The sequence below is a fragment of the Gadus macrocephalus genome, chromosome 15 (genome assembly GCF_031168955.1).
Source record: "Gadus macrocephalus chromosome 15, ASM3116895v1".
Classification (NCBI taxonomy): domain Eukaryota; kingdom Metazoa; phylum Chordata; class Actinopteri; order Gadiformes; family Gadidae; genus Gadus; species Gadus macrocephalus.
Window position 1 is genome coordinate 14015158 of NC_082396.1, and position 10920 is coordinate 14026077.

General features: G+C 41.3%; 2 protein-coding genes across 3 annotated transcripts; one reads left to right on the forward strand and one right to left on the reverse strand.

Moving 5' to 3' along the window:
* Nucleotides 1–299: 299 nt before the first annotated feature.
* abraxas2 (abraxas 2, BRISC complex subunit) lies at nucleotides 300–6747 on the reverse strand. Of its 2 annotated transcripts, none has more exons than XM_060073276.1 (9): nucleotides 6594–6747; nucleotides 5597–5687; nucleotides 5408–5444; nucleotides 5083–5149; nucleotides 4753–4943; nucleotides 4321–4440; nucleotides 3881–3965; nucleotides 3650–3767; nucleotides 300–3382 (listed from the first exon to the last, which is right to left on the reverse strand). In XM_060073276.1, the coding sequence occupies exons 1-9, from the start codon at nucleotides 6663–6665 to the stop codon at nucleotides 2832–2834; spliced, it is 1332 nt and encodes a 443-aa protein (XP_059929259.1). In that variant the 5' UTR covers nucleotides 6666–6747; the 3' UTR covers nucleotides 300–2831. The 2 variants fall into 2 exon arrangements, with proteins under 2 accessions (XP_059929259.1, XP_059929258.1); XM_060073275.1 differs by having other exon boundaries at nucleotides 4321–4443.
* A 1069-nt stretch (nucleotides 6748–7816) lies between these two features.
* On the forward strand, nucleotides 7817–10920 carry eef1akmt2 (EEF1A lysine methyltransferase 2). The gene is made up of 6 exons (XM_060072645.1): nucleotides 7817–7975; nucleotides 8713–8778; nucleotides 9092–9206; nucleotides 9295–9402; nucleotides 10117–10333; nucleotides 10726–10920. Exons 1-6 carry the CDS (start codon nucleotides 7836–7838, stop codon nucleotides 10821–10823), a joined length of 744 nt encoding a protein of 247 aa, XP_059928628.1. The 5' UTR covers nucleotides 7817–7835; the 3' UTR covers nucleotides 10824–10920.

Consider the following 10920-nt stretch of genomic DNA (forward strand, 5'->3'; position numbering starts at 1 on the left):
AACGCATTTATAACCACACTTTGATTGCAATGCATTGATATATGGATATATACTGTGTTAGGGTACTATATCCATATAAGGGGCTTTACTCTCACGCAATGAGCTGTTGCTCATTGCGTGAGAGCTTTTGCTCATTGCGTGATGAGCAACTCTATCTTCTCTTTCAATGCACTGTTTCCTCTAACTCTTTCTCTTCCAATAATAAACTATGCAATCTGCATTATTTTTAATTGCATGTACACATCTCCCCCAACCTGTTAAAAGATATGCAAAATAGAAAGGAAAACAAGGGGAGCGAATCACATAAGCATGTCTCATTTAATTAAATCAAATTTAGGACCATGTATGTGTGGGAGGAAAACTTGTGCAGCTAAAACATTACTCTTATACCCTTTTACACATTACATACAGACGACAGGCTCACAAGATACTGGGCTTGTGGGGGACTGTGAGTCAGGCTAAATCTGAAGGTGCAATGACCTCCTTTGGAGAGGGGGCACAATTACCTCTTTCTCCAGCTCCAGCAAGCTAGGTTATTTGCCATTTATATAAGCCAAACGAATTTCAAAAATTAAATTCCAACTCCATTCTAATGCTTTACACCTGCCACCCTGTAATCCAACTGTCCGAGATAAGTACAGCACATGCTGTTTTGCAGCCCCATTTCCTTTACATTCATATTATATTTATATATATTATCCAGTGCTCAGAAGGAGTCCTCGCTATGTGAGTCACTGGTGTACCCCTCACTCGTATATGCAATAGTGTTTTCCTCTGAATCGCCATGTCAACATTTTCCCGCTAATCAATCTGTCCCAGCGCATTGAGTTAGGAAAGAGCATAAAGCGAGAAACGCCATCAGGGTCTTGAAGCCAAAGCGACAGCTTAAAAAATAAAGCTCTTCCCTATGCCGTTCCACTTTTTCTATTTCCTATGCAAAGGAAATGCAACTTGCTTGTGAAAATTTACTTTCAGCCACATTGTAAAAGCATATGTCCAATATAACAGTCTTAACGCGGTTAACCTTGTTCATGCGGCCAAGATGTCTTCAACTCAGGACCTATAACCATTTCAAAATATTTCTTTCTGGTAATTAATTGCGTAAAATGTAATAATCACCATATCAGTCTAAGTGTACCTGGGAGGCTTCTTACATTTATGAATGGAAGCTCCCTCTATCTGTACATTATATAAATATACAATTCCAGTTTCAAATAAGTAGCAAGCAAGACATTTGTAAAGCTGTGTCACATGTAAATTATAGGTCCATCTTAAAGCCTTTGACGATTTGGTTAGAGTGAAAAATAACAGAAAAAAGGAATATCACATATAAGGGTGTGCAGTGTTTTCAATATCAGTTGTAAAGATGAAGCAACACATTACACTAGTGCGGTGTAAATGTGTAGCAAATGACAAAAAAAAACATTTTAACATTACAGCATAGATTAAAAAGTCATTGCAAATGCATTCTGTGTCCAGTTACGGGTGTGTGACACAATCCTGAGTGGAAGGCACTGTAAACCAATCTAAAGCCACGGTATTTTCGTCAATGTCTACATACATAACAACTGAATGGTCAGGTTTGAAATGCATGAGATCTGATGTGGACTCTGTAGAAAGACAGAAAGTGATCTGCCTTGGTAACCAGGGTTACAGTACACAGTAAAAGAGGCAGTTGGCCTTCCATAATGAATTTTATAGAGACCAAGTCCACAGACACAGCTTGTGTAATGTTAGTAGTAGTTTGCGGGGGAATATGAGCAGTCTGAGGCGAGTGTGCGAGGGATGACTTTTATGGAAAGAATAAACAGGCAGGTGCAAAGTTTGTGTTGTGGTTTTGCTCTGTGTTGCAGCTTTAGTGTAAGAGCCATCAGCATCTGGTAAAGCTACAGTACGTTTGTTTGCCCTGTGAAGACAAACCAATGTACAAAAAAAAGTGGCACATATTTCCTCATTGTTAAAGCACAATATTAAAAATAAATCGGATTAAATCTGACTAGCTAAGTGCAGCAAAGCACATTTGATGTCAGTGTTCATCTAAAGGAGACACTGATATCGTTGTTGATTATGCGAGTTTCACAAACTTGTTACTCTGACAAAAATACACCAGCACCTAGTATAGAAGTGGATGGATGAATGTGATTTAAATCAATTTTTACTTCATCTTAATAGGCATCTCGACTATTTATTATAGACATACTGTGCTTGTATGAAAACAAAACTACTAATGGACACCCAAAATCAAAATGACCTAACTGTGCAATTTAAAAGAAAAAATTGTCAACATACATCTTTTAAAATAAAATAAAAACGTGCCTACCTCATAAGAAAAAGAAAAGTTTGAAGGCCGCTAAATATTTTTCCCTTTTCTTTTCTTAAATAAATTGAAGGCAAAAATAGTGCAAGAGGTAATGGTATCGTTGGGTGCTCAGAGATGCGCAAATAGCATGATCCAGTGGAAGTGAAGTAGCATGATCCAGTGAGAGTGAACTAAAGTCTGTGTCGTACCAAGAGGGCTCCCCAGATCAGTCGGCCACCACTGACACTGAAACAACACGCATCCACTACGGAGTGACCCGATGTTAAAAGAACACATTTCTCCAGTTACTCCCATTAAGCCTGCAAAGCCGGGGTTAGTTTTCCCCTAAAAATGGAGGTCAAACTACAGACGAATAAGAAACGCATATGGTGGAAACATCCCCCTGTGCACGCCTTTTCTCTCCAGGCCTGCCACTTCCTCCCTCGTACAGGAAATGCATCGTCTTTGATTAGGTTATCGATTCATCATACCAAGCTGTTTGGTGTCCCTTTGGCACACAGCGGCATGTGGTCTACGAGGTCTGTGAGCCCCGCACGTCTCCGTCAGGACTGAGCGCTGCTGGGCGCCCCTGTGCCAACAGGGGCGGCAAAAGCTGGGCTTCGCTTACCAAGTTCTCGTACTCGCTACTGTCTTCGTCCTCGTCTTCTTCGTCTTCCTCGTCCTCCTGTCCTGCCGCTTGTCTGTCCAGGGAGTCGGAGCTCGAGCCGTCGCCGTTACCCAGGTACGGTGTGACGGAGGGGAGAGTGGGACCCGAGCCGGCCCCGAGGCCTAGCCCGAGACCCATGCCCAGTACCAGCGAGGCGGGGCTGGGGTGGCCCGGGGAACCCACCGCCTGGGGCCGTGGCAGCAGGGCTGCGCGGGTGGGGGTGGAGGAGGTGGAGAGCAGAGCTCTGTCATGGGACATGAGGTCCTCATAAGAAGGAGGGTTGGGTGAGATGCCGGGCCGCTCGGGAGCCGCGGGGGTCTGGAAGGCTATCCTGGATGTTAGGGAAGCCCTGGACTGTTCCGTGTTCTCCTCTGGGCTGGACTGATGAAGATCTGCGTGCTGAGCCTCCCAGAGCTCTGAGAAACACAGAGTAGACACAGGAGCACATTCACGATCTCCTGATTCTTGTTGAAGTCTCATACATCACGAGGAAATACTGCATCATTTGCGAGAATGACCATTCATCGGAATGTTCTACAGAAAAGTGAGATGCTATAAAGGTCATTTCTTTAAAATAAGTGCTTATTTTTTCCTGTTTTAGATGCATGGATGGCGTAGCAAATGTCAACAACCTGAATAACTCATCCGTCACGGATTTCATTAAATGTCAATCGTTTACGTACTTTTCTCCTCCTCCGCCGTCTTCCGTTTCCTGAGATCAATTTGTTGTTTGATTTCGTTCACATCTTCTTGAATCTTCTCTTTAATGCGCTCGCTCTGTTCCACCTCTGCACAGACCGCCTGAGGGACAACAGGAAGCACATGGCCAGTTACCATATCTTCCAACCTCATAGCCTGCTACTGAATGCTCTCGCTATGAATGTGAAGTAAAACGCAGCGATTATGGGTCTAACCTGCAGTTTATCCTGTAGTGCGTTGTAGACTTGGAAAATCGTTCGAATATCCTTCATGACACCATCCTTGTCAAAGAACTCGGCTCTGCAGAGAACACCACCATCAATATTCCCGAATGGAAATCTGATATGCTTGCGTGTATTTCAGGACACCCTATCTGGTCAAAGCTCATACATTGAAACTATTCCTTCTAAATCACAAATCTGTCATAACAAGATGTGGTTTTAGATAAATAGAAGAAAGAAGATACATATTCTAGCAATCACATTTCCATATATATATATATTGAGATTAATCTAGGAAGGATTATTATTTTCCATCCATTTTCATCTGAATGATTGACCATCTGGTATAAAAACATACACAGACACTAATAATAATAATAATAATAATAATAATAATATGAACTCTCAGGGATGAGATTGTAAATATAACATACCCATTCTCCTTGATGACGGTTGCGTAGTTGAGCGAGGTGTTGGGCACTGAGGAGACTTTGTATTCCTGCTGGCTGGTATTACCGAGGTTCGGTATAGTTAGGGTGATCCTCTGGTTGTACCTGCTGGTTAGAGGTAACAAGTTAACAAAGAAACACTACAAGTATATCAGGATATTAAACCCAGATAAAGAAGAGAAAGCCAAGTATAGATCATTTCTGAGGTTAGATTACCTTCCAAGTAGAAAAAAAAAAACGTTTTAACGCAACAGAAGATGGTTAAGTGACACAGTAAAATTATCAACTTTGACTTGTTATTATGGTTTAATTAATGAGCATGTCACCAACATGGTCAGTAAGCAAGTAAGCAGCGATTGTGCGTGTGTTAATAGTTTTGAAAGTGCCTACACCGTGGGGTCATGCATCTATTATTACCTGCGGTTGGGCCTAAAGAGCACATACTCCAGAGCGTGCGTGGAGCTGTTGGCTGTAGAGATGAAGCTGAAGAGAAGGAAGACTAGGTCTGGTACGCCCAGCAGCTGGGTCAACTGTTTGTGGATGATCTGTTCCCTGAACGACATCTGCTGCGGGGTGTTCCTTCGGAACCGGTACCAACCGATGACATTCTGGCAAGAGGAGGGAGGAGGTTGCCCTTGTAGCTATCTTATAGCACGTTGGCTCGCGACTTGAACAACGGTAATAATTGTGCATTGTAAAATAAAGGACAAAACAACGTCAACATGTGCAGACAAGAAAAACACTTACTTTCTGTCTGTCTTTAAGTATTCGCTTGAGACTTTCTTCGTCAACTTTGCCCGCATAGTCATAAAAGCTGTAAAATCAAACAAATATGTGTCAAGAGGCTAGATCTAGAATATGAATACCCTTGCTATTCACACTGTACAGAACCATGTAGCATAGGGCCATCTACTGTCCATCTTGGATAGGTCGGTTTTTAAATCCATTTTTGTGTAACTGCTGAAAGCTGGTTGCACTAAACATTGAAATAGGAGTTTTAAGTTAAAAATAGTAAGTATTCATTAATGGACACAATGATCTTGATTTGTTCAGTCAATAATTTTGATCTTACCTAAATAACTGCGCGCAAGGGTTATGGTTATGAATTTCTGTGTAGAAAAATAGTATTGTTAATTAATTATGAGCTACCATCTTTCTAGAATTCCCATTTCGATTTAGCATATACTAAATTATTTACTTACATCCACCCCCAAAAATTAAAATGAGCAAACATACATTTTAATATGAGCATTTCACTTACCAACTACTTGAAGCAATTCTGCAGTGCTGATCTGGGTGTCACTAATGCTGACTGTCTCCTCTTGCCTTACTTCTCCTAACAGGAAGCCCTCCTTCAAAAAAACATCGACCTTATTTAATATCGACGCGCGTCACATGAAGATATATTGCTCATGAATCGAGATGAACCTAGCACCAGATTATCGTTCACACAGGAGCGTAACATAGAATATACGGAGTCGCCTTGATAAATGGCAGCGACAGTCTCACCCTTTGTTGGTATTTGAGGAATGTTTGTAAGCACATGTTTCAGGCTGACCTGGCTGGCTGGATAGCTTCAAGGTGGTTGATTAATTCATATTTACGCTCAAGAATTCTAATTCAAAATTTCTACCGATTAATACACAGCTTACTATTAAAGATCAACATGTTAGACCCTGTTATATTGGCCTCTTTGGGTTAGTTTGAAAAAGATCGGCTACTTATTGTGACAGTTTGTAACTTTGGTTAGCTGTCAGATTGACCAAAACAAACATGACTAGGACAAGTGTTACACAAGTAGAGATAAATTAGCAGGTTAAATCCGACACCGATGTTGGACACTTGACACACTTAGAAACAGATGTTTGAATGTGTTGCATTCTGTAATCCGAGGGGCCAGTGACACACGGAAGTGTCTTCAGAGCTTCACTAGCTTGCTAGGTCCTAGCTAAAGGCTAGTCCCCAACACCCAACCATGGCCCCATGAAAACAGAAATGGACATATATAACATGCAAGTTGTAGTTCTGCAGGCTGCTGTTGGAGGCGTTAACCCCTCGTGATGTGAAACACAACATGTATATCGTATCTGGAATGTTTTTCAGTAAACGTAGCCAACGCCAGCTAGCAAGCAACAGGATGATGATGACACTGGAAAACAACACAGCCTAGCGATTAGAGCCACCCTCCAGCCCAGGACCGACCTTCGTTCACCAAGGTTTCACCCGACCATGTTACGATATATATATCCAATACTTACATGGTCAGAATTACTGTTGGCGCTGTGGTAACACACAGAACTAAAAGTATAACCCGAAATGGAAGCCGCCATGATGGAAACGTCCACCGACCATCGGCCATACGTCACTCAAATGGCTTGGTTTAAGGCCCCGCCCCCAAAAGTGGAAAATAGATAGATTCTTAAAAAAAAACCAATCGTCTCTTTATTATAATACCGCCATGGAAACAACGCCGAAGAGTGGCTGAGTTCCGGTTGGCAAACTGCGATTTGCTGTTATTTCCTTTAGTGATTAAAATAAGACTTCAGAATAAGGGGGGTAAACGGTGGGACTATAGGATACAATATCGGTTAATTTATGAATCATCACTTTCAATTGTTCCATCTTTGATAATAATCCTGTCGCAATTCGTAAAAAAAAAAAAAAAGCCATTGAAGTGTATGACAAATTATTGCATTGCTTGACAGAAGATGGAATAGGCTGGGGTGGGGTTTCCTCTGTTGATACTCTTTGATTTGCTGCAGATATGGCTGATCACGCATAAGAATGTATTTACCTTGATAAAGCAGGACACAGCTTGCATAGAAAGATGTGTAAAGAGTCAAAAGTGAAATCCAATGTTCAGATTAGTATTTGCAGCATATTTATATACTTTTTGGTTTGTTTGTTCCAACCAATAAACCAACCCCAATATTTGGCCATGGATTAGGATAAACCATTTACTGGGCAACATCAACAACAACTACATTGAGATTTGACCCAAAAAATGCTGCAGTTGTTCATAGAGCGATCATGTGTATTGAAGGTAAGGTTCAATATTCTGGATGGACCTCTTCAAAGCATGTCAATTTTCATTTAACTGAACTTTGCGGAAAAGATCAAGCAGTTTTGGAATTGTTATTCTTGTTAGTTTTCGTTCACATCTAACCTGCCTAGTACGTAGGCTCCTACTTGGGTAAAGAGTAGGCCTGCCCATAACTGACTGAAATCTCTAACCCTCTGTTCGCTTTCCCAGCTCGAAGGAGGACCCGAGGAACATTTGTCTCCTGGTAACGTGCCAGTGACTACGGAGGTCATGGATGAAATACAATCCCCTGGCATCACTTTCCTACAATACACACAATCATCGGTTGTCTTGAGACCTTTAACGCCACTGTCAAAGATCCACCGACCCATGGACCTATCAACCGACCATCTCCCGTTTGCCGCCGTGTATTCAAAGAGCTGTGACCCCCGGCCGCTGATTTGCATAAAGTACCCGCATGTCCCGACCCCTCCCTCATCGCTCCAGCATGGCCGACGAATCCGATAGTACACATGGAGGTCCGAACAGCACGAAAAGAGACGGTCCCAAAGGCGGAGAAGATGATTTCGTGCCTTCAAAGCTTGGAACAAAGCAGTAGTATGTAATAGATTATATCATAACATCAGATATGGGTTAACGTTCGAGGGTTTCTTATTCAGGCACCGAAAGAGCTTATTGCAAATGTGAAAGTGTTATCTCTATTACTCATGTATAAATTAGCATATAAAAAGATTGTAGGCTTATTTATATATATTCTTTCCACCCAAATAACATTAATGCTATATGCGACTATTTGTCATCGATCTGTACCGCTGTGGGCTGTCCAGCTGGGTATCGCGAGACGTCCAGTTCTCGAGCTAGAACGACAGCATATCGTAGTTTCACGTTACTTCCATGTTTATGAATAGCAACGACAATTTATTTACCTGACATTATATTATAGACTAATCATATGATATTATTAATGAAAAATATATTGATACATTGTTTAAATCGAGGTGTATACACACACACACACACACACACACACACACACACACACACACACACACACACACACACACACACACACACACACACACACCCTGCGCCACCTTGTGGACATCGCAAGAAACACAGCTGGTGTCCAGTTGGGTCACCTCATGGACTTATAAAGAAATAGGTTGGTCACCTGCAGATGTCCAATTCGGTAGTTCCTCACCATCCAGCTTGGTAGCGTTGGACATCCGGTTGAATGAGTCTGTAGTCGGCTGTGACTGCCTGTTTTCTTCGTTTTGACCTATTCGTCTGAATTATCAAAAAATGATTGTGTTCTTGTCACTAACCCTATGTAGCTGGGATGAAGCATACCAAACGGAATTGGAGACATTCAGAGACATTGGAGATGTAGGTGAGATATGGTAAGGATCAAAAAGTAATAATTGTCTTTTCCTTGTGTGTGTGTGTGTGTGTGTGTGTGTGTGTGTGTGTGTGTGTGTGTGTGTGTGTGTGTGTGTGTGTGTGTGTGTGTGTGTGTGTGTGTGTGTGTGTGTGTGTGTGTGTGTGTGTGTGTGTGTATAAATATATATATGTGTGTGTGTGTGTGTATAAATATATATGTGTGTGTGTGTGTAAATAAACCCGGTTTGTATATATAGATGTCTATATATATATATATACCCGTTTTATTTATTTCTGTGCAGACTAAGTTTTTGTCTTTTCAAATTCTCCGAGGTTTGGTGAACAGAGCATGGGTCGTGTGATTCGGTGGATGGAGAAAGCAGAGATCCCCAAAAACGCTTCTATTCTGGATATTGGGACTGGAAATGGAGTCCTTCTAGTTGAACTGGTATGCAATTAGACTGGTCATGTTTTGGTTTGTGATAGCATATTTCAAAGGCTTTTTTCAAAACCCATTATTCCTTTTCTTTTTCAAGGCTAAAGAAGGATATACAAACCTTACAGGAATAGATTATTCAGCAGCATCAGTGGCCTTGGCAAAGGATGTACTTCAGGCTGAAGATTTAAACAATATATCTGTGAAGGTGAGTTCATTTAACAGCTCCTATTTCACGGTCAGTTACAGCTATTTGTTAGACATCAACAATTCATGGGCTACTTTTTCTCCTTATTCAAAATAGTTTGAATAGATTGTACATCATGAGGTGAATTATGTACCTCAAGGAAAGTACAATCCGAGATGGCAGGAATTGACACATCTCCTCAACTGTTGGCGCCCAGGGCCATGGAAAAAAAGTTGTTCTGATGTCATTCAGGTTATGAGGGGGTTTCCTATCCTGTACGGAGTGTAGGAAATATGTTTCAAAGTCAATATTGACTAAATTCGGAAAGTAGCTGGTCTGTGGTAAAGGTTGTATGTGTGTGTTGACTGGAATATTGGCATCATGTCATTTTCCGTCAATTCAGAGTTGCATTTCAAGTTTAATGAAGAAGTGGAATGGAATTTGAGGGGGCGAGAAGCACAGGACAAGAGTGCTATATTACGTACAGCTGTGACTTGATCTTTCTTTTCAACTTATTTCATAATTCACCTTACCACATTAATCCTTCCTGTCCTTGAATGTCAGGGGCATAAACGCCTCTCTGTTGGTGTGCTGATAGATGTTATATTTATATTAACACAGGATCTTGCTTTCCAATTCCATATGCGAGTCTCAGTGGACTGCTATTTCTAGTTTTAGTTTCAGCACATTTGAAGAGTAAATAAAATTATCTGTTAACACAACCATGCATTTCAGGAGGTGGACTTCTTGAGTGGTTCCGGGGAATTGAAGGACTTTGACGTGTGTGTCGACAAAGGAACATTTGATGCAATAAGCCTGAACCCAGAGAACACCAATGAGGTCAGGATACGCTATGTCCAAGCTCTAGGTGATGCGCTGAAGGAGGGGGGATATTTTGTCATTACCTCCTGTAACTGGACAAAGGAGCAACTGCTACATAGGTTCTGTTCAGGTAATGGATCTCTCATTCGTAACTGCAAAATTTATTCTGTGACGTATTTCCCCAAAACACTGGTATCAACAACAGTTACTCTATATTATGCAACTTTGATTGATACTTGTATTATAAGGGATGTTATGCTTGTAATTTAAGTGATATTATGCTATCTTCTTGACGAATGATCTTCCCCCATGATAAATAGCAGTGCAACGTTAGCAACCAACTAGGTGTGTGTGTGTGTGTTTGTGCCACACTCACTCACTCACTCCTTTTGTAGAAAGTTTCCAATGGGTCTTTATCAGACCTAGGACACTTATGTGAGGCAGTTCTCTCTGCTGTAATGAAATCCTTTGTTGGCCGCATATTTTTAGTAACCTTACACTTTCTTTCCATGTTGCCGACAGGGTTTGAATTTGTTCAACAGTTGCCCACACCCAGCATTCAGTTTGGAGGCAAGACCGGTAACAATGTAACTGCACTTATTTTCAAGCGACTGCATTGACTCACACCATTCACTGCCCCATTCAGTTCTTAGTTTCAATGATGGTCTTTTTAGAAAAAAAAGTGCTTTTAATAAATGAAATGCATTATTTTTGTAA